Source organism: Saccopteryx leptura, chromosome 6 (assembly GCF_036850995.1).
Source record: "Saccopteryx leptura isolate mSacLep1 chromosome 6, mSacLep1_pri_phased_curated, whole genome shotgun sequence".
Taxonomy (NCBI): Eukaryota; Metazoa; Chordata; class Mammalia; order Chiroptera; family Emballonuridae; genus Saccopteryx; species Saccopteryx leptura.
The window spans coordinates 51,781,661-51,806,323 of NC_089508.1; the positions used below are offsets into that span (position 1 = coordinate 51,781,661).

The window sequence follows — 24,663 nt, forward strand, 5'->3', positions numbered from 1 at the left end:
CCTTTCTTCTTAAAACTTTTTGGCACAAAACCTTGCCTCCAGTAAACATTAGCATAACAAAGCCTCTTCCCAAGCAGGAAGGTAATTAGCAGTTTCACAGATCACATATCTAAGCAGCGGCCATTTTTAACAATAAAAGCAAAATCAAATAACACAAATTTTATAAACTTATTTTCCCAACAGAGTACATGTGCCCAAGGTATTCTGAAGAGGATGTGGGCTACTGTTGAGAGGGAACTAAAATATACTATATTAAAAAAAACCCTAAATATTGTGGCTTTTTGAAATATAAAAATAATTAATAAATAATTCTTAATTTTGATGCTTAATTACAATTGAGAAACTCCTAATTGTTTATTATTTAAGTTTTTTTGGTGTAAAATAGAATTCTAAAAACAGTTATCACTTTGGAGAAAGAGAGCTTAAAGAAGCAACTGTGGGACCTGAAGATGGCAGCAGAGAAGGCAGATGCACAGACTCCCAACTCACACCACCGAACTGGATTAAAAACTAATTTATGAACAATCAACATGAAAAACCAAATCTGGACTACAAGAACAGCTCTCAAAAACCAAGGAGCAAAGAAGAAGCCACAACAAACCTGGTAGGGAGCACCTGAATCTCCCCTGCTTATAGGAACAGGGTGGGGGGTGAGACTGGGCTCTCACTCCAAGGAAAAGAGCAGCAAATACTGCTCACAGCCACTTGCCTGGTGACCAGGGAACAAGGTGTGTTGAAAGGGCCCACTTGTCTTCCAAAAAGAAAGGAGAGAGAGAGAGACAGATGGTGAAGGGGAGAGGAATGCAGGTGATGACCTGAAGCTGACTCATTCAGTGCTGGAGGTGGCCATAACTGGGGGAGGGGCTGATCCTTCCACAAAGCAAAATACAAAAGTACTTCCAGGTCACAGGGATACAGACATCTCTCCAGCTCCAATCAGCACAACAAGACACAGCTGAAAACAAGTGGGAAGGAGGGGAAGTAACTCAGATCTCCATGGAGATCTGAGATACACCTCCCCCTACTGAAGCTGAGAAAGCAACCCACCCCCAGAGAGATCAACTGGCAGAAGAGGACTTCAGAGCCTCAGGTCACACCCACCGCATTCCTGGATACAGTTTCAAATAAGCCCCCTGATGAGATCAGCAAACAAGATAATCACCTGTTAAGAAAACAAACAAACCAAGACTTCAAAGCGGCCCAAATCCGAAAGTGGATTACAAATAATAGCTGATGCCAACCCAAGAAATAACACAATTGAAAACTGGAGGCAGACAACACCAAGCCTAGATTCAACCAGCTCTACAAACAAAACATCCAAATACACAGATACAATGAGAAGACAGAGAAGTGCAATCCAAATGAAACCACAAGAGAAACATCCAGGAAATGAACTGAGTGATATGGAAATAACCAAACTTCCAGATGCGGAGTTCAAAATAATGGTTGTAAGGATGTTTAGGGATCTTAGAACAACAATGGATGGTCATTACGAACACCTAAATAAAGAAATAGCAAGTATAAAAAAGGATATTGAAATATTAAAAAAGAATCAGTCAGAGATGACAAATACAATATCAGAAATGAAGACCACAATGGAAGGAATTAAAAACAGGATTGGATAGAGCTGAGGATCGAATCAGCAAGTTGGAGAACAACTGGAATGAAGGCATGAAAGCAGAGAAGAAAAAAGAAAAGAGACTCAAAAAGTCTGAGGAAACTCTTAGAGAGCTCTGTGACAACATGAAGAGACATAAGATCCGCATTTCCTGAAGAAGAAAAGAAAGAACAAGGGATAGAGACTTTGTTTAATCATATCATAGCTGAAAACTTCCCTAAATTAATGCAGGAGAAACTCTCACAAGTTCAAGAAACACAGAGAACTCCATTAAAAAGAAGCCCAAAGAAACCTACACCAAGACACATCATAATTAAAATACCAAAGCTAAGTGATAAAGAGAAAATATTAAAAGCTGCTAGAGAAAAAAAGACTATCACCTACAAAGGAGCCCCCATAAGGATGACATCAGACTTCTCAACAGAAACACTTGAGGCCAGAAGGGAATGGCAAGAAATATTCAAAGTAATGCAGAACAAGAACCTACAACCAAGACAACTTTATCCAGCAAGGCTATCATTTAAAGTTGAAGGAGAAATAAGAAGTTTCCCAGACAAAAAAAAAAACCTCAAGGAATTCATTACAACCAAACCAATGCTGCAGGAAATGTTAAGGGGCATGGTGTAAACAGATCAAAGTGGGAAAAGAATATAGCAAAAGAGGAATACAACTTTAAAGAATAAAATGGCAATAAACAACTACATATCAATAATAACCTTAAATGTAAATGGATTAAATGATCCAATCAAAAGACATAGGGTAGCTGCATGGATAAGAAAACAGGACCTGTACATATGCTGTCTACAAGAGACACTCCTTAAAACAAAAAATGCACATAGGCTGAAGGTAAAAGGATGGAAAAAAATATTTCACACAAATGGAAATGAAAAAAAAGCTGGGGCAGCAATACTTATATCAGATAAAATGGACTTTAAAACAAAGGATATAGTAAGAGATAAAGAAGGCCACTACATAATGATAAAGGGAGCAATCCAACAGGAAGATGTAACTATTATAAATAGCTACACACCTAATATAGGAGCACCTAAATACATAAAGCAGACTTTGATGGATATAAAGAGTGAGATCAACAGCAATACTATAATAGTAGGGGATTTTAATACCCCACTAACATCACTAGATAGATCCTCAAGAAAGAAAATTAACAAAGAAACAGCAGACTTAAAGGACACACTAGATCAACTCGATTTAATAGATATCTTCAGAACCTTTCACACTAAAGCAGCAGAATATACATTCTTTTCAAGTGCTCATGGTACATTCTCTAGGATAGACCACATGTTAGGGCACAAAAGTGGTCTCAACAAATTTAAGGAGATTGAAATCGTATCAAGCACTTTCTCTGATCACAATGGCATAAAACTAGAAATCAACCACACAGAAAAGCTCAAAAATTCTCAAACACATGGAAACTAAGTAGCAAGTTGTTAAATAACAAATGGATTAAGAATGAGATCAAAGAAGAAATAAAAAAATTCCTAGAAACGAATGATAATGAGCATACAACAACTCAAAATTTTGGGGACACAGCGAAAGCAGTACTGAGAGGGAAGTTCATAGCACTACAGGCACACTTTAAGAAGCTAGAAAAAGCTCAAATAAACAACTTAACCCTGCATCTAAAAGAACTAGAAAAAGAACAGCAAATAAAGCCCAAATGTAGTGGAAGGAAGGAAATAATAAAGATCAGAGCAGAAATAAATGACATAGAGACTAAAGAAACAATACAGAGGATCAATGAAACTAGGAGCTGGCTCTTTGAAACGGTAAACAAGATTGATGAACCTTTAACTAGACTCATCAAGAAAAAGAGAGAGATGACTCAAATAAATAAAATTAGAAATGAGAGGGAAGAAATAACAACTGACACAACAGAAATACAAAATATTGTAAGAAAATATTATGAAGAACTGTATGCCAAAACACTAGACAACCTAGATGAAATGGACAAATTCGTTGAAACATACAATCTTCCAAAAATCAATCTGGAAGAATCAGAAAACCTAAACAGACCGATTACACCAAATGAGATCAAACAGTTATAAAAAACTCCCAACAAAGAAAAGTCCTGGGTCAGATGGCTTCACAAGTGAATTCTACCAAATATTCAAAGAAGAACTAACTCCTATCCTTCTCAAGCTATTTCAAAAAATTCAAGAGGGGCCCTGGCTGGTTGGCTCAGAGGTAGAGCGTCGGCCTGGCGTGTTGAGGACCCGGGTTCGACTCCCAGCCAGGGCACATAGGAGAAGCGCCCATTTGCTTCTCCACCCCCCCCCTCCTTCCTCTCTGTCTCTCTCTTCCCCTCCTGCAGCCAAGGCTCCATTGGAGCAAAGATGGCCCGGGCGCTGGGGATGACTTCTTGGCCTCTGCCCCAGGTGCTAGAGTGGCTCTGGTCGCGGCAGAGCGACGCCCCAGAGGGGCAGAACATCGCCCCCTGGTGGGCAGAGCGTCGCCCCTGGTGGGCGTGCCGGGTGGATCCTGGTCGGGCGCATGCGGGAGTCTGTCTGACTGTCTCTTCCCATTTCCAGCTTCAGAGAAATAAAAAAAAAAAATTCAAGAGGAAGGAAGACTTCCAAGCTCCTTTTATGAGGCAAGCATAATTCTGATTCCAAAACCAGGCAAAGACAACACAAAGAAAGAAAATTATAGGCCAATATCCCTGATGAATATAGATGCTAAAATCCTCAACAAAATATTAGCAAACTGAATCCAACAATATATGGAAAAAATCATACACCATGATCAAGTGAGATTTATTCTGGGGAGGCAAGGCTGGTACAATATTCGCAAATCAATCAATGTTATTCATCACATAAACAAAAGGTAGGAGAAAAACCACATGATAATTTCAATAGATGCAGAAAAAGCATTTGATAAAATCCAGCACCGTTCATGATCAAAACTCTCAACAAAGTGGGAATACAGGGAACATACCTCAACATGATAAAAGCCATCTATGACAAACCCACAGCCAACATCATACTCATTGGGCAAAAAATTAAAAAATCCCCTTAAGATCAGGAACAAGGCAGAGGTGCCCCCTTTCACCACTCTTATTCAACATAGTCCTGGAAGTCCTAGCCACAGCAATCAGACAAGAAGAAGAAATAAAAGGCATTCAAGTTGGAAAATAAGAAGTAAAGCTATCATTATTTGCAGATGATATGATATTGTATATAGAAAACCCTAAAGTCTCAGTCAAAAAACTACTGGACCTAATAAATGAATTCAGCAAAGTGGCAGGATATAAAATTAATACTCAGAAATCAAAGGCATTTTTATGTGCCAACAATGAATAGTCAGAAAGAGAAATTAAGGAAACAATCCCCTTCACTAATGCAACCAAAAAAATAAAGTACCTAGGAGTAAATTTAACCAAGGAGACTAAAGACTTGTACTCAGAAAATTATAAAACATTGATAAAAGAAATCAAGGAAAATACAAACAAGTGGAAGCATATACCGTGCTCATAGTTAGGAAGAATAAACATCATTAAAATGTCTATATTACCCGAAGCAATTTATAAATTCAATGCAATACCGATTAAAATACCAATGACATACTTTAAAGATATAGATCACATATTCCAAAAATTTATATGGAACCAAAAGAGAACACGAATAGCCTCAGCAATCTTAAAAAAGAAGAATAAAGCGGGAGGTATCACACTTCCTAATATCAAGCTATACTACAAGGCCCTTGTACTCAAAACAGCCTGGTACTGGCATAAGAACAGGCACATAGATCAATGGAACAGAACGGAGAACCCAGAAATAAACCCACAGCTCTATGGACAACTGATATTTGACAAAGGACATAAGGGCATACAATGTAGTAAAGACAGCCTCTTCAACAAATGGTGTTGGGAAAATTGGACAGCAATCTGCAAAAAAATGAAATTAGACCACCAACTTATACCATTCACAAAAATAAACTCAAAATGTATAAAAGACTTAAATGTAAGGCGTGAAACCATAAGCATCTTAGAAGAAAACATAGGCAGTAAGCTCTCCGACATCTCTCGCAGCGATATATTTGCTGATTTATCTCCACGGGCAAGGGAAATAAAAGACAGGATAAACAAATGAGACTATATCAAACTAAAAAGCTTTTGCACAGCCAAAGACAATAAGAACAGAATAAAAAGACAAACTACACAATGGGAGAACATATTTGACAGTATGTCTGATAAGGGGTTAATAACCAAAATTTATAAAGAACTTGTAAATGTCAACACCAGAAAGACAAACAGTCCAATCAAAAAATGGGCAAAAGAAATGAACAGACACTTCTCCAAAGAGGACATACAGATGGCCAATAGGCATATGAAAAAATGCTCAACATCACTAATCATTAGAGAAATGCAAATTAAAACCACAATGAGGCCCTGGCCGGTTGGCTTAGTGGTAGAACATCGGCCTGGCGTGTGGGAGTCCCAGGTTTGATTCCGGCCAAGGCACACAGGAGAAGCACCCATCTGCTTCTCCACCCCTCCCCCTCTCCTTCCTCTCTGTCTCTCTCTTCCCCTCCCGCAGCCAAGGTTCCACTGGAGCAAAAGTTGGCCTGGGCACTGGGGACAGCTCTGTGACCTCTGCCTCAGGCACTAGAATGGCTCTGTTCGCAACAGAGCAACGCCCCAGATGGGCAGAGCATCGCCCCCTAGTGGGCATACCAGGTGGATCCTGGTTGGGCGCATGCAGGAGTCTGTCTGACTGCCTCCCTGTTTCCAACTTCAGAAAAATACAAAAAAAAAACAACCAAAAAAAAACCCTAAAACAACAACAACAACAACAAAAAAAACCCACAATGAGATATCATCTCACACTGGTCAGAATGGCGCTCATCAACAAAACAACACAGAATAAGTGCTAGCAAGGATGTGGAGAAAAGGGAACCCTCCTACACTGCTGGTGGGAATGCAGACTGGGCAGCCTCTGTGGAAAACAGTATGGAGATTCCTCAAAAAATTGAAAATCGAACTGCCTTTTGACCCAGCCATCCCACTTTTAGGAATATACCCCAAGAACACCATGAACGGAGGAGAGAAGGAGAAATGCACCCCCATGTTTATAGCAGTATTGTTCACAATAGCGAAGATCTGGAAACAGCCCAAGTGTCCGCCAGAGGACGAGTGGATTAAAAAGCTTTGGTACATGCCTGACCATGTGGTGGCACAGTGGATGGAGCGTCGGACTGGGATGCAGAGGACCCGAGTTCAAGACCCCAAGGTCGCCAGCTTGAGTGCGGGCTCATCTGGTTTGAGGAAAAAGCCCACCAGCTTGAACCCAAGGTCGCTGGCTCCAGCAAGGGGTTACTCGGTCTGCTGAAGGCCCGTGGTCAAGGCACATATGAGAAAGCAATTAAAGAACAACTAAGGTTGCAATGCGCAATGAAAAACTAATGTTTGATGCTTCTCATCTCTCTCTGTTCCTGTCTGTCTGTCCCTGTCTATCCCTCTCTCTGACTCACTCTCTGTCTCTGTAAAAAAAAAAAAATTAAAAAATAAAAAAAATTAAAAAATAAAAAACTTAAAAAAAAAAAAGCTTTGGTACATATATACTATGGAATGCTACTCAGCCATAAGAAATGATGACATCGGATCATTTACAATAACATGGATGGACCTTGATAACATTATACGGAGTGAAATAAGTAAATCAGAAAAAACTAAGAACTATATGAACCCATACATAGATGGGACATAAAAATGAGACTCAGAGACATGGACAAGAATGGGGTAACAGGGGGTGGGGTGTAGGAGGGGATGGGGCATGGAAAGAGAGGGAGGGGGTAGGGTTAGGGGAGGGGCACAAAGAAAACCAGATAGAAGGTGACAGAAGACAATTTGACTTTGGGTGAGGGGTATGCAGCATAATCAAAGGTCAAAATAATCTGGAGATGTTTTCTCAGAACATATGTACCCTGATTTATCAATGTCACTGCATTAAAATGAATAAAAATAAGATTAAAAAAAAAAGAAGCAACTGCAGTTTACCTATAGTTTAAAAGGTTGGCTGTGGATAATTAAAGGGATAATATCCCTGTTGGATTTCACAACTACTTACTAATACAAGCTTTTGAGTTGGTGTGGTAGGCTTGCTGGAACCACTTGGAAAACAGCACTGTTTGTCATTGACTTTACAATGCAAAATTAGGGCTAGCTTTTGTGTTAGCCATTATGCATTTTTAAGTAGATGTCGCTGATATCAGAAATAAAACAACAATAGGGATTCAGGCCTTGGAGGTAAAATCAGGATGGGAAACAGTCCTTGCCACTTTACAAATGAAGCTTGCCCATAATAACAGCATTTCAAAGAACCAGGAGTTACACTCAACACATAAGATTCCTTATTTTTATAATCATTTGCCAGGATTCACAATGCTTTGGAGAAAGTAAATTTCTGGCCATAGTTCCCCCCACCCCAGAATAATAAAGCAATTATACATTTGAAAACAGCCCTAAATTCAGATATTTAATTTTATTGTCTTTATAAGCCAGAGATCTCAAATATTCCAAGTGTGGCCCTCCTGATATTCTTGGCAAAATAATAAAAATTTAACTGAAGCAGATACTTAATAGTAAGGAAGATGAGAAGTTTAAGCTTTCTTTATCACTTCTCTTTCCTTTTTGTCAAGGCCTTGATTATTATCTGATATTTTCTTACCGCTGGGCTGTCTCCCTCAACTAGCATATAAGCTCTGTGATGATGAAAGCAGGGAGCTGGTTCAAGTTGTTCCTCCCCGTGTGCCTCTAGCAGTCCTTGGCACACGGTAGGTACTCCACAGAGTGGCTGAACAAACCCATTGTAATAAATACAATGACAAAGGTGGGAGCGGGCTGCTTTGGGAGCACAGAGAAGCCTGGACTAGTATTTTACGGGGGGATAAATATACCCTTAGAAGTCACTGTGGTGGTTTTCATTTATTCATTCAACAAACATTTATTGAGAGTCCCCTGAAATTATAGAGCAATGATCAAGCTGACATGGATCCTGTCTTCCTTATAATCTAGTGGTAGTGGAAAGACAGACATTAAAAAAGAAAAAGGAACCATACAGCTCAATATCTAATTACAAATTGTGGCAAGTGTGATGAAGGAAAAATACAGGCTAATATAAACAGTTGTAAAAGGGTAGCATGTGTTGGCTGTACAACTCTGAATCTACTAAAAGCCACTGAATCAAACACTTTTTAAAAGGGTGAATTTTATGGTATATAAATTATATCTCAATAAAGCTATTTTTTTTTTTTTTTTGTATTTTTCTGAAGCTGGAAACGAGGAGAGACAGTCAGACAGACTCCCGCATGCGCCCGACCGGGATCCACCCGGCACGCCCACCAGGGGCGATGCTCTGCCCACCAGGGGGCGATGCTCTGCCCCTCCGGGGCATCGCTCTGTCGCGACCAGAGCCACTCTAGTGCCTGGGGCAGAGGCCAAGGAGCCATCCCCAGCGCCCGGGCCATCTTTGCTCCAATGGAGCCTTGGCTGAGGGAGGGGAAGAGAGAGACAGAGAGGAAGGAGGGGGGAGGGTGAAGAAGCAAATGAGCACTTCTCCTATGTGCCCTGGCCGGGAATCGAACCTGGGTCCCCCGCACGCCAGGCCGACGCTCTACCGCTGAGCCAACCGGCTAGGGCCTCAATAAAGCTATTTTAAAAAGGGCACTTCAGTGGGTAAGAGCACAGCTCTGGGTCCCTACGTTCTTGTGTACACAGGGCTGGCTCTGACAGGTATGAGCTGTGTTGTCTTGGCCAATGTCTTTAACATTCTGTACCTTGATTTCTTCAATAAAATAAAGATGATAATAATAACACCCCTTCTAGGGTTGTTCTGAAGGTTAAACAAGTTAGTATTCCCAAAGCACTGACAACAGGACCTGGTACTCAAAAGAGGTGAACTATTACTACTTTTGAGGAGCCATGGAAGGAACAGGAGTCAAACTGAAAGAGCACTCCAAGGAAAAAAAGTCAAAAACCTCTTGAACTCTATTCCTTGCCACCTGGAAATAGTCTTTCTAAGATTCTGTTTAAAAATTTGAAGACATTCTGTGTTGATTTATTTTGCTTTCTGAAGAAAGCTCTTGTCAGAGAATTTGACCATGCCACGAACATACCTGAACAAACAATGACATATTTTCTCATTTAGATACAAAGAGCAAATTTCCTACCTTTACTCTTAAATGTTTTTCTAACAGCTTTATTGAGATATAATTCATATACCTTCAATTCTCCCTTTTGAACAGTACGAGTCAGTGGTGTTTTACATACTCACCGAGTGGTGCAGCCATTGCCTCTCTCTAGTTCCAGAACATTTTTATCATCCTCAAACAAACTGATACTCATTGGAGTCATTCCCTATTGTCCCTTCCTCTCAGCCTCTAGCAACCGCTGATTTACACTTTGTTTCTGTGGGTTTCTTTATTCCTACCTTTATTCTTGGAAAGGCATGTGGAAATGTACTGAGCTGTCTTTGGGGTTGCCAAAGTTGACCCTCAGATTCCAAAGGGAAAATAAATGATTTCTGATCAATTACAGATGGAAGCAACCTAAGGGAAAAAATTTTAAAATCGAATTTGAAATCTTAAAAGTTTCATAAATTATAATTTAAAAACAATGCATCCTAGTTAAATTAGACTTTATAGGAAATAGTCTGTTGATAATTACAATAAATTAGACCAATCTTTAGCATTTTTACCATTATAAAACAGCAGTTGTTTATTGGGCATATGAACTTCTGATAAAGACCATTATAGCATGAATAGATAGTTCTATCTCTGGCTGAATTTGTATGACACAAAATTGACAGAATTGCTGCACTATAAAACAGTTCTTGGTGAAAAAAAATACAGTTCGTGCCCTGGTCAGGCAGCTCAGTTGGTTAAGAGTGTCATCCAGATACACCAAGGTTTGTGGGTTTGATCCCTGATCAGGGCACATACAAGAATCAACCAATGAATGCATGGATAAGTGGTACAACAAATCAATATTTTTCTCTCCCTTTTCTTCCCCCTCTTCCTTCCTCTTTCTATAAAATCTATCAATAAAATAAATTTAAAAATATAATATGTTGTACTTTGTTTAATAAAATCAAGTCACAGGGTAACACTGTTAAATATATTTAAAATGCTGGTCCCCCAAAGCAGTTTATACATTCTTTATACCTCTACTATTATATATAATTGCAAAGATGTAATGATCAAAGGTGGTTAAAGATTCTCCTTATTAAGCAGTAGGCAGTTCCATGGAAGAGCAATGTAAAACAATATAAAGTTGTAAGAATGAGTATTATTTATGCCTTAAAGAGTTTAATTTGAAAGCAGTTCTTTAAAATGGTCAACATAGTTAAGATCAATAGAACTCGACCACCAATGACTCAATCTTTTGATTCTACTGTGATATCTACTTTTGTAAAATTAGCATTAGAAGGCATTTTATAGACTTCTGGTTTCACCCCAATATATAAAGAGCTTGGATGTTGTCACTCCCAACCTTACAATAAGAAACAAAAGCGAACAAACCTAAAAACAACTCTTCTTGGATCCATCAGAGAATTTAGATCACAGGGAGAACTGCTGCCCTGAACACTGGAGAGAGAGGCGGGTTAAAACCAACAGTCAAAGCTTGCCACTGCAGCCTGTACTGGCAAGAGCACTTAAATTCCAATTGATGACTCAGGCTTTGTGAATTAGCTTGAGTTAAAAACTCCAGGGGGTCAAGTCTTGGGGTGGGGGGGGGACACACTTTCATGAGTTTTACCTCCAGGAGCCCCACCATGTTCTCATGGTGAAAATCAGAAAAATCTCCGCCTGCTACCAGCAGGAAGAAGGGAAAAGAAACCATTTCAGAATATTTCCAGAGAGTTCTGTTTTTTGTTCTGTTCTCTGTAATGAAGTCAAGAAAGGCAGTTAGCTAATCCAGCCCCCTCTGGTCTTCCTGTCTCACCTAATGCTGAGAAAACTTGTGAGGGTATAATCCAGGAACATAGATCCATGAAAAGACGGAGGCCTAATCATAGTATTATCAAGTGCTTCCTCCAACACACACCGTATCTATACAGCCTCTGTATTACAGAGGACTACAGATGAAAAACTGCAAGGCTCAGACTCTATTTAGAAAGGAATCTCTAGGGAAACCCAAAGGCAACAGGAAAGACAAAACAGACAGTGGAGGAGATGGAAGACTCGGACACCTACAGTTTACAGCAGACAGGAAACACAGCATAACTGACCAGACAAAGGCCTACTTACCTCAGTTCCTATTACCAATACACCAACAAAAAATGACCAGGCATGCTAAAAGGCAAGAAAAAAGAAAAGTCTGAAGAGAAAAGGCAAGCCTCAGATTCAGATTCAGATATAACAGATTTTGCAATTATCATAACAGGAAATTTAAAATAACAAGATTACCCTGACCAGGGAGGATGCCACTAGGGTCTCAGCCCATCTGTTTGCAGATGCATAAATAAACTTCATATAAAATTTAAAAAAAATTAGCCTGACCAGGAGGTGGCACAGCAGATAGAACATTGACCTGGGTTGCAGAGGACCCAGGTACAAAACCCCAAGGTCACCGGCTTGAGTGTGGGGTTGCTGGTTTGAGCGTGGGATCATAGACATGACCCCATAGTTGCTGGCTTGAGCCCAAAGGTTACTGGCTTGAGGAAGAGGTCACTGGCTTGGCCATAAACCCCTGGTGAAGGCACATATAAAAAAGTAATAAAAAAAAAAGTAATCAATGAACAACTAAGGTGCCACAACTATGAGTTGATGCTTCTTATCTCTCTCCCTTCCTGCCTGTCTGTCCCTATCTGTCTCTCTCTCTGTCTCTGACTCTTGCCAAAAAACTCAATAAATAAAATAAAATAAGGTTAATATGCTATGGGCTCCAAAGGAAAAAGGGAACAACATGTAAGAACAGGTGGGTAATATAAGCAGAGAGAATGAAAACTCTAAGAAAGAATCAAAAGGAAATGCTAGAAATCAAAAGCACTCTAAGAAATAGACTGCTTTTGACAGACTTATCAATAGAGTGGACACAATCAAAGAAAGAATCAATAGCTTGAAGAAATGTTCAGATAAACTCCAAAACTGACCTGCAATGAGAAAAGAAGACTGAGCAAACAGAATAGAATATCCGGGAACTGTGGGACAATTATAAATGATATCACATACAGATAGTGAGAAATACCAGAAAAAGAAGAAAGGATCAGAAGAAATATTTGAGTAATAATGGCTGAAAAATTTTCAAAATTAATGATAGACCCTAAACCACAGATCCAGGAAACTCAGAAAAGACCATGATAAATGCCAAAACAAACAAACACTAAACTTAGACATATTCAAACTATGCAATCAAAGACAAAGAGAAAATCTTGAAAGAGGACAGAAAAAAAACAACTTAACTATGGAAGAGCAAGGATAAGAATCATATTGAACTTCGTTTCATAAACCATACAAGCAAGAGGAGACTGGAGGGAAAATATTTGAAGTGTGGAAAGAAAAAACCCGCTAACCTATAATTCGGTATCCAGTGAAATTATCCATCAAAAGTGAGGGGGAAATAATGATGTCCTCAGACAAACCAAAACTGAGATCTGTCTTGCAAGAAATGTTAAAAGAAAATTCTTCAGAGAAAAGGAAGATGATGCAGGTGACTTATGGGATATAGGAGGCAAAAAGAAAATCCAGGAACCGCAATGTTCTTCCTTATGTCCCAAGGTCCCTAACTGGCCTACCTCCTCTCCATCTTTCTAGGCCTTCTTAAGTTTGTTTTCTATATAATGTCAGGGTTTTTAGTTATAATTAGAAGAAGGAATAGGGTATGTCTACACCATCTTCCTACAAGTGAGATTCTCTTATTGTATTTCTTATGAAGACTTTTACCTCTGTGGATTATGTATTTATAATGAATTTGCATGGAAATACAATATTGTTTACTGCCCCTTCAACATATACTGTGAGAGCTTTTCCATGTCATTAAAACTTCTTGGATGCTATTCATTTTTGTAGATATATCATACATATATGTTATGGATTTCATCATTATTTTACTTTTAACATTTAAGGCATTTTCAAATTTATTGGTACTAGATCTAACACTGAAATGAATAAATTTATACAGAGATTCCTGAATATTGCTCCTTATTTCGTAGGATAACTTCCTAAACATACAACTACTAAATTAAAAAAATAACTTAATTTAAAATTCTCTCACACATTTTGAAAAATTGCCTTTAAGAACTTTATACCCCTACCAGGAATATAAAAGTATGCCCATCCTGCTGCTTCCTCATGAGCAATGAGTATTAGGGTGGTTTAGGTTCTCTGTTTTGCTAAGTTGTAAAGAAAAAGTAGTAATATAATATATAATTTGGATTTCCCTGGTTTACCAGTGAGACTAAATATTTTTAATATTCTTCACATATATACTTTTATGATACTTTTTAAAACTTTATTTATTTATTCTTCCTTTTCCAAGTGGGAGGAGGGGAGATAGAGAGACAGACTCCCACATGTGTCCCGACCGGGATCCACCTGGCAACCCCTGACTGGGGCCAATGCTCTGCCCCTCTGGGGCCATACTTGACACTGAGCTATTTTTAGCACCTTAGGCGAAGGCTCCACGGAGCCATTCTCAGTGACTGGGGTGATGTACTGCAACCAATCAAGTCATGGCTGTGGGAGAGAAAAAAAGAGAGAGAGAGAATTGGGGGTGGAGAAGTAGATGGTTGCTTCTCCTATGTGCCCTAACCGGGAATCAAACCCCAGACATCCACACGCCAGGCCGACGCTCTACCACTGAGCCAACTGGCCAGGGCTTATTTTTGGTTTAAAAAAAATTCAAACCCATAGAAAAACTGAAAAAACAGTGAGCACCCAAAAACTCTTCACCTAGATTACCAATGTTAACATGTTGTTGCCGTTCTACATCTCTCTCGCTGACAAGCATGTAATTATAGTCTCTCTAAGCAGAATTTTTTCGTTTTTTTACACAGAGAGAGGGATAGACAGGGACAGACAGACAGGAATGGAGAGATGAGAAGTATCAATCATTAGTTTTTCGTTCTGCATTGCGGCACCTTAGTTGTTCATTGATTGCGCTCTCACATGTGCTTTGACCGCAGGCCTTCAGCAGACGGAGTAACCCCTTGCTTGAGCCAGTGACCCTGGGTCCAAGCTGGTGAGTTTTGCTCAAACCAGATGAGCCCGCGCTCAAGCTGGTGACCTCAGGGTCTCGAACCTGGGTCTTTGGCATCCCAATCCAATGCTCTATCCACTGCGCCACCGCCTGGTCAGGCTCTCTAAGCAGGATTTGTGGACTGCTTTGTAATAACCCAGAAGAGACGGGCTACAAGGTAACTCAATAACTGAGCAAAAATGTATCTTGTAATCTACTCTCACCATTTTACAGAAACCTTTTTTATCCCTCATTGTTTTTCACTATTATTTATCTGCTTTGTTCTTGTCTTGTCTTCCTCAAACACTAGCACAACAGAATGTAAAACAAAGATGTCTGTGCAGTTCTGAGAGTATTGGTACAGATGGTAGTCACCCTCCTAGTGTCAATAAGCAAAGCATGGTCGTTAAGAACAGTGTGAGCAGATATCACAAGCAATAAAATCTGTGAAAGCCAGTAATGACAAGAGAAAGAACCATACTTTGACATAGAAGAAGGATCATTGGCAAAGTGGGGATAATAGTGGAACCTATTTTGGAAACAACATGAAAGCATTTTGAGCTTTTCTGAGAAAATATGCCACTTTTGATAATGTCCTTATCGTTGTTTTCTGAATGACTGCTAGGAAAATATTGCATTTGCTGGCATCCACTATTATCACCTTGTGAGCCTACTGGTTTTTGTTTCTACTAGACAAAACTACCAGATTTTCCCTTGAGCAATACTTTCTAAAAGGAAAAAATTGTTTTCTGTGAAAATTAGGCTTCCTGTCTTTCAGGCAGCTCTGATGTAGGAGAAGGTAGTAGATTGCAGACATTTGACTGAACTTGAATCTGAGTCTCACCATCGACCACCTGTAACCTGGGGCTGGTAGGAGTCTCAGTTTTCACATCCCTGAAAGGAGAGGGCAAATATCTATCTCATAGGTTTTTTAAAAGTCCTTTGCAAACTGTCAATGTTATAAAAATATTGAAAATGACTAAATTCGTGATGATGATAATGAGAATGGTAATTAATTTAGGCCTGTTATAAGTCATCGTTAAAGATATACACATGGGTAGTAGTCATTTGGAATGAACTCTCCCGATTTCCTGGATTTCCATAGACAGAATAAAGTGCACACATCTGAACAGTGTTGATTCTCATTTATTCATAGGAAATGTGTGCCCTGCTGTCAAAGGAGTAGCAGAGATCTACAGTCCTTATTCTATGCCACCCCTCTCAGAAGGAGTTGCTGCCCTGAACTTTTGGCCTCTACTACTCCATCAGACAGTTTGAGCAGACCCTAATAAAGGCCAAGGACACTCATAATCAAGAGGAAATCAATGTACAAGAAAAGGGTTTTGCCAGAACCTTTCTGACTGCGGCAGTTGCTAACTAGTTTGCTCTTTTCAGCTCTTATAACCTGCAAATCAAAAACCCAGCTCCTGGCCCTGGTAGGTTGGCTCAGTGGTAGAGCATCGGCCTGGCGTGCGGAAGTCCTGGGTTTGATTCCTGGCCAGGGCACACAGGAGAGGCACCCATCTGCTTCTCCACCCCTCCCCCTCTCCTTCCTCTCTGTCTCTCTCTTCCCCTCCCGCAGCAGCCGAGGCTCCATTGGAGCAAAAGATGGCCCAGGCGCTGGGGATGGCTCCTTGGCCTCTGCCCCAGGCGCTAGAGTGGCTCTGGTTGCAACAGAGTGACCCCCCGGATGAGCAGAGCATCGCCCCCTGGTAGGCAGAGCGTCGCCCCCTGGTGGGCGTGCCGGGTGGATCCCGGTCGGGCGCATGCGGGAGTCTGTCTGACTGTCTCTCCCCGTTTCCAGCTTCAGAAAAATACAAAACAAACAAAACAAACAAACAAACAAAAAAAAACCCCAGCTCCTTCATTCTTTGTCAGGATGAGAGGACAAAGAGAAAGCTGGGGATGGGAGAACTGGCATTCGAGTTTGTGAAGATTCTCTTCTGTTCACTGCCCCCAACCCCTCCATCCTGAGGCTTTCTTACTTGCTGTTGGCATGCTCCAACTTTTGGCCACACACTTTTTCCACCTCTCCGGACCTCCTGGCTGCTACCACTCTAGGCCTCCCACTTCGCCCTGATGGATCCTCTTGATTGAACACTAAAAGTCTATATAAATTGGTAAAGTAACCTCCAATATTTTCTTCTCCAAGAATCCCTTTTATTATTTTCCCTACAGTTTCCTTGTTTTAAAAGATTGTGCATATTAACTTACTTGCAGGTCATATTTTTATTTCCAAATTTAAAAATCAAAGACGTAAATGGCTAAAAACTAGACTGACGAGGGAAGCGTTATCTCTGCCCAGATGATGGATGTCTGTGGTCCTACCTTCATGTGGGGGAAAGGGAGGTAACCCAGGGTTCTGCCCCCCACTACGGAGTGCTGGGACTTGACGATGTCTGCAGATATCCACAATTCTTTGTACACTATCTCTGAAATTTGACCTCACTGATATTATTCACTTAAGCATGATGCAGCAGGTCCTCAAATAATGCCATTTTGTTCAACATTGTTTCATTATAATGTTGATGAGAACGGGAAAAAGCAATTTCCAGCCAGGGCCGCTGTCTGTGGAATTAGCATGTTTTCCCCATGTCGCCTGGGTGTTCTCCAGGTTCCCCGGTTTCCTCCCATGTTCCAAACATGCACATTCGGTGAACTGGCTTGTCTAAATTGTCCCCGTCTGCGTGTGGTGGGTGTGAGTGATGGAAGGGTGTCCTGTACAGGCTGGGTCCTGCCTAGAACCCTTGAGCTGCCAGGACAGGCTCTGGCCACCCGCACCCCTGAGCTGGAAGGAACAGATAGGACAATAATTATCTTACTTGTTACTAATCTTCTGTAAATGAATATATAGTTCACATTTATTTTAATGTTCAATATTAGGAGTGTTTGTATCTTTATTTAGAAGTTTGGTGATGCTTTTGTGACCAAAAATAGGTATAGAAATGTAACTCTTCTTTATATCAATGAGCCTATGGTAAAATTGGTTTCGTTGCATGTCTTTGTTTCACTTAAAGTGGAAGTTTCCAAGAACCACCTTAAGTGAGGACTTGCTGTGTATAGCAAATACAGACCACAGAGTTGTTGGTTTTTTTGTTTTGTTTTGTTTTGTTTTTTACAAAGACAGAGAGAGAGTCAGAGGGAGGGATAGACAGGAAGATGAGAAGCATCAATCATTAGTTTCTCATTGCACATTGCGACACCTTAGTTCATTGATTGCTTTCTCATATGTGCCTTGACCGCAGGCCTTCAGCAGACTGAGTAACCCCTTGCTCAAGCCAGCGACCTTGGGTCCAAGCTGGTGGGCTTTTGCTCAAACCAGATGAGCCCGTGCTCAAGCTGGCGACCTCGGGGTCCTCGGCATCCCAGTCCGAAGCTCTATCCCCTGCGCCACTGCCTGGTCAGGCAGGCCACAGAGTTTTTAAGCTGAATACAAAACCTTAATCTACAAACATTGAAATTCAGGAGGCCCAAGTATAAAAAGGGCCAAGGTGAGGCAAGGTCATTTCTCCTTAACACAATTCTAATTTTAATAAATCATCTCTTAGGATATATTACATAATGAATATTTCAAGCACGTTTTATTTTATTTATTTTTATCTCAGATACAAAAATCATCTTTACAGTAAAGCAAAAATGGTAAAAAAAACTGTAAAGAAAGAGCCATGCAATCTGATTAGCATAAAATTGATTTATATTAAAACTGGTTATATTAAAATTAATTTATATTATCCTTTAGGAGTTGAATTTTGAGTACATTTTATTAAAATAAATAAATAAATAAATAAATAAAAACACCAAAATAGGCTCGCTGAGATAACTGTTATGGTGTCAAGCATTAGAACTCAATAAAAGTAAAGCAGAATAAATTTAGTAAAGTCCAAATTGTGCCATTAACTTTCTTTTGTATATAATAAACATCTTTTATAAAATATCTGCAAAATATAATCTTTTCCGTTAACTTTTTATGCTACTGAAATTAGTAGAATGGATATAAACAAAGCCAATAAAATTTTGTCTTTAGTCATCTTACCTGAGTGAGAAGTTATTTTTTGTACTTATTTTGGATCCTAAAATGTCTCTTTTACTTACCATTTGGAAGTATGAGGAGTATATAACTTATCATCTTCAACAGGTGTTGTTAACACATGATGGTTTACAACATTTAAATACTTCTCTATGTGAATCTGTTACAGAAAAGTTAAAGTTTAGGTCATTATAGTGGACTTAAGATAATCAGCTAATTTAACTTCATTTCATTAGGTTAACACTCTGAATTGTGTAATTAAACCAAAAGACACAACATGCTATGTGTTTATTACATGCCTAAGGTATAATTAGGCATCTCAGGACCTAATTACTTTATCCCAAAAACCATAGTAAACAATTGAGACTCAGAGCTTGAGTGACCTGTAGCACTCTTTGCAAATGAATCTATATGCACAATAGTTGATAAACTGCTCAGTCAGGTAAATATACTTGACGATACAGACTGATATAGAGTCATGTCTTTCTCTTACAGGGACTTCAAGCAAGCATTGAGGAAAGAAGTTGGCCTTGAGGTAACAGATTATTTAAAATGGCCAACCCAAAGACTCCAGCTGGGTCCAGCTCTCTCACCATGAGGTAATATAGGACAATGGTGTGCTAGTTTGATGAGACTACAAAACCAATCACATCTGTCACAGCCTCAGGAGCTGAGTGATGAAGCTGATCTACGGTAGAGTGGAAGTGTGAGGCAAGAGCAAAGATACTGACAGAGGTCTAGAAGATGGAGTTGGTACTTATTTGGATCTATGTGCTAATACATCCTTGTTTTGTTTTATTTTAGCTTTAGTTTTTAAAAAAAATGAGATATTATTGTCAGAGGTACAACATAATGATTCAATATTTTATATATTGTGAAATGATCACCACAATAAGTCTAGTTACAAAAAACTTTTTCTTTTAAGATCTTTTTAAGCCTGACCAGGTGGTGGCACAGTGGATAGAGCATCAGCCTGGGACCCTGAGGACCCAGGTTCAAAACCTGGGGGTTGCCAGCTTGAGCATAGGTTCACCAGCTTGAGCCCAAGTTTGCTGGCTTGAGCAAGGGGTCACTGGCTTGGCTGGAGTCCCCCTGTTCAAGGCACATATGAGAAAGCAATCAAGGAACACTAAGACACTGCAACTACAAGTTGATGCTTCTCATCTCTCTCCTTTCCTGTCTATCTTTATCTGTCCCTGTCTGTCTGTCTGTATCTCTCTCTCCCTAAAACAAAATAAACAAGTAAAAAAACTTTTTGAGATCTAGTCTCTTAGCAACTTTTAAATATAGTGCAGCATTTTAAACTATAGTCATGTTGCTGTATACTATATCCCTAGGACTTATTTTTTTCTAACTGGAATTTGTGTTTGTTTGTTTTTTTTTAAGAATTTTTTTTTAATTTATTTCTTTTAGATTTTATTTATTTATTTTAGAGAGGGTACAGAGAGAGAGGGAGAGAGAGAGAGAGACAGAGAGAGAGAAGGGAGGGAAAGCATCAACTCCCGTATGTGCCTTGACCTGGGAAGCCCGGGGTTTTAAACCGGCAACCCCAGCATCCCTGGTTGATGCTTTACCCACTGCACCACCGCAGGTCAGGCTGGAATTTGTGTTTTGACCATCTTTACCCATTTCACCTACCCCCACCTCTGACAACCACCAATCTGTTTTCTGTATCTATGAGCTCAGATGTTTTTTGGAGGGTGAGGGAGGCAGTTAGAGTCAACATGTAAGTTAGATTATACAGTATTTGTGTATTTTTTGTCTGGCTTATTTTATTTAGCATAATGTCCATGAGGTCTATCCATGTTGTCTCAAATAGCAAAACTTCTTTTTTATGACTGAATAATATTCCATTGCATGTATGTAGTTATATACCTTTTCCTGCATCTATTCATCTATTGATGAATACTTAGGTTGCTACTATGTGTTTGGCTGTTGTAAATAATATTACAATAAATATGGGGGTGCAGATAGCTTTTTTTTTTGTATTTTTCTGAAGTTGGAAATGGGGAGGCAGTCAGACAGACTCCCGCATATGCCCGACTGGGATCCACCCCGCATGCCCACCAGGGGGCGAAGCTCTGCCCATCTGGGGCGTTGCTCTGTTGCAACCAGAGCCATTCTAGCACCTGAAGCAGAGGCCACAGAGCCATCCCCAGTGCCCGGGCCAACTTTTGCTCCAGTGGAACCTTGGCTGCGGGAGGAGAAGAGAGAGACAGAGAGGAAGGAGAGGGGGAGAGGTGGAGAAGCAGATGGGCGCTTCTCCTGTGTGCCCTGGCCGGGAATCGAACCTGGGACTCCTGCACGCCAGGCCGACGCTCTACCACTGAGCCAACTGGCCAGAGCCAGATAGCTTTTTGAGTTAGTGTTTTTGTTTCCTTTGGATACACATTCTTGTTTTATAAATGAATATTATTCTTTTCTGAAGACTGGATTCTTCCCTCCCCTTACTTAGAACTGTCTATAACAGTTATTTTCAACCGGTGTGCCACAAGAATTTTTAAAACATGCAATACTTGACTATTTAGTCAGGAGCACTCACCTCTTTTCCCTTAAAATATCAAATAAAAAAATGACAACAGCCAATACAACAATAGCTGTCCTTTGTGAATGAATCAAAACAATATTTTTTTTTTGTCAGATCAACAAAGAATGTATTCTTTGGTGTGCCTCAGGATTTTAGTCATTACTTTATGTGTGCCGTGGGATGGAAAGGTTGGAAATTGCTGGTGTATAATAACAAAGTCCTGATTTATTTTATTTCTCTGTTCCAAAACTGGTGTATTTCTTTGGTTTTACCCATTGGGTAACAATATTATAAAACAACTATTCTCAAAATATGAAAGCTATTTGGGAAAAATTGTCAAACTTATTTTTTTTTAGAATTCCAGTGATCTGATAGAAACTCTCTCTTTGCCTGACCAGGCAGTGGCGCAGTGGATAGAGCGTCGGACTGGGATGCGGAAGGACCCAGGTTCGAGACCTCGAGGTCGCCAGCTTGAGCGTGGGCTCATCTGGTTTGAGCAAAACTCACCAGCTTGGACTCAAGGTCGCTGGCTCCAGCAAGGGGTTACTCGGTCTGCTGAAGGCCCGTGGTCAAGGCACATATGAGAAAGCAATCAATGAACAACTAAGGTGTTGCGATGCGCAATGAGAAACTAATGATTGATGCTTCTCATCTCTCTGTTCCTGTCTGTCTGCCCCTGTCTAACTCTCTCTCTGTAGAAAAAAACAACAACAAAACAACAAAACAAAACAAAAAAAACTCTCTCTTTGATGTATTGGTATGTATCCTTTTTGGTCAGGCATATTATTGGACTAATAGTGGTTATTTGTTAAATTCTTTTTTATCGAACCACATTTTAGAAGTTATCTCTGCATAATCTTACATCATCAATATTTTAAATTCTTTGTGTGATGTGACAAGATGTGAAACAATCAGTTAGTCATCATTATAATTTTAAAAAAGGAACAAAAAAAGCTGATGGTGGCCCTGGCCGGTTGGCTCAGTGGTAGAGCGTCGGCCTGGCGTGCAGAAGTCCCGGGTTCTATTCCCGGCCAGGGCACACAGGAGAGGCGCCCATCTGCTTCTCCACCCCTCCCCCTCTCCTTCCTCTCTGTCTCTCTCTTCCCCTCCCTCCCGCAGCCGGGGCTCCATTGGAGCAAAGATGGCCCGGGCGCTGGGGATGGCTCCTTGGCCTCTGCCCCAGGCGCTAGAATGGCTCTGGTCGTGACAGAGCGAGGCCCCCGAGGGGCAGAGCATCGCCCCCTGGTGGGCAGAGCGTAGTCCCCTGGTGGGCGTGCCGGGTGGATCCCAGTCGGGCACATGCGGGAGTCTGTCTGACTGTCTATCCCCGTTCCCAGCTTCAGAAAAATACAAAAAAAAAAAAAAAAAAAAAAAGTTTATGGTCACCCTAAATTCACCGTTGTTACAGGATTACACAGTCTTATTAGAACCACAATTCTTTTCTTCTAGTGGAATCTTTGTCTCCTTCTGGTATTTTATTTAATATCTAAAGTTCTACTTACTCTTAACCCCATTTCAGTCCTTTTGATTGCTGTTTCAAGATTCTGAATGTCTAGAGTCTCTCCTCTTTCCTCAAGTGAGAATTTTGCTAATTTCTCCTTTAATTGATAAAGGTCATCATGAACCTGTACAATGTGTAAAAAATATTAAATATTAAAAGAATATATACACAGTCCACCTAAAACATTTATTTTAAAGATATGATATCTGCTTGAATTGCTAGAGACAGTAAGATTAATTTTATGGTGTTTATTGAAAAAGGATTGTCTTCATGGTTCTAGATAGTCTTTATTAGAATGTTCCATTATTGTCTTCTAGATTTTGAAAAACTAAGCTTTTATACAATTGCCTATTTCCCCTTTTCTCATTAGAAACAAATCCAAACTAAAACTGCAACACAAATAGCTTCTGCTTTCTCAGATGGTAAAGTAGTTGAGTCAGGGACAGTAGGAATTTTGTGCCAAATTCTAACTTCTACTAATCGTTAAAAGGTAAGAAAACAGAACACTTTCAGCAAAGAGAGGTTCTAGTGAGAGCTGTGTCCTTCAAAAGAGATTGTAAATGTTGACAGGGTCTGTTGGTTTTCCATTCTAGCTGGACCTTCCCCTCTAACGGCTCTGAAGAAGCGGTTCTGTATGTGTGTGGCCTTGATTTTGTTTTATGTAGTCAGAAATAAAAATGATCCATGAAGAAAAAGCAACATATGTTAATACTTTAATATTTTCCTTCAATTTGTACTTTCCTTTGAATTGACGAATATCTCTTCAATATCAAATACCCTCATAATAAAATGGGCATTATGAAATTAAACAGCACAAGATTCTCTGAATTCATATTAGAAATTAAACTTCAACAGATAAATACAGATGGCACCAATTATAGTATGGGCTGCTGCCACAAGAAACACATTTTGTCAATGCAAATTTATGAACCCAACACCTGTTTCACCAATAGTCACACCAATAACAATCTGCAGACTGGGTTGCTAAAGGCGTTTTGAAATGGTTACCTTTCTCTGTTACTCTAAATGGACTTACACATTGATCCAGCCTATGTTATCGATTGCTTTAGAGTATTCCCACTGAGCCAAGTATTCAAAAGATCAGAATTTGCATCTTTTCACTGATGGGCATCACAGTCTGGCAGACACATCTGGTCATTTGTACTCTGCTCAAATTGTCATGTAAAGCCTTCAGGGCTCACAGATTGAAATTTGAACACACCTACCGCTTTCTTGTAGGCACTAAGAATGAAGATGTACTCCTTTTACTTGTTTTGTCTAAATTACTGCTGCAAGCTGATTTACCATCTATTGTGGAAAGATATTTAGAAAGTACAAAGAAGCAGTTCAAGGGCTTATAAGCCCCATTTCCAGAGCCCTTTGAATGTACTGAAGTTCCTTCTTGTAGATCTAGTATTTGTAGCTTCATGTGCCATTCTGTAATTATGCCTGGCAAATGCTAAAGAGAGTGAAAACTGCCCTGAATTACTATCAGGGAACCAAAGGGCTGATTTCTTCATCTGCCTCGTGTGGACAATTAATTATACTCTTTCATCGAGGCATGAGATATGTACAGGTCTAGTACACAGTAAGAATCAGTAAAAGGCAGATGAACATGTGATTCCTTGTTCTATCACTCGTCACATAATGTCCATCTATATCATTTACATTTCCTCTAGTTTTTTCCAGGAAAAAAGTTATTCTGCTTCATAGAATTGTTGAATGAAAATGAGGCAAGGTATATGACAAAGAATAAATATAGGCTTTGGAACTAGACAGATATAAACTGGAATCC

The 24,663-nt window shown here is 39.9% G+C and overlaps 1 protein-coding gene across 1 annotated transcript in view; it reads right to left on the minus strand.

Annotated features, from left to right (window-relative positions):
- Positions 1-24,663, minus strand: part of IQCH (IQ motif containing H) — a 249,284-nt gene that overhangs the window by 216,330 nt on the left and 8,291 nt on the right. Inside the window, exons 2-4 of the mRNA XM_066343622.1 lie at positions 22,870-22,992; positions 18,906-19,000; positions 10,066-10,183 (exon numbers count right to left, since the gene is read on the minus strand). Coding sequence (XP_066199719.1) covers positions 10,066-10,183; positions 18,906-19,000; positions 22,870-22,992 — 336 coding nt within the window. The remainder of the gene's footprint in view (positions 1-10,065; positions 10,184-18,905; positions 19,001-22,869; positions 22,993-24,663) is intronic.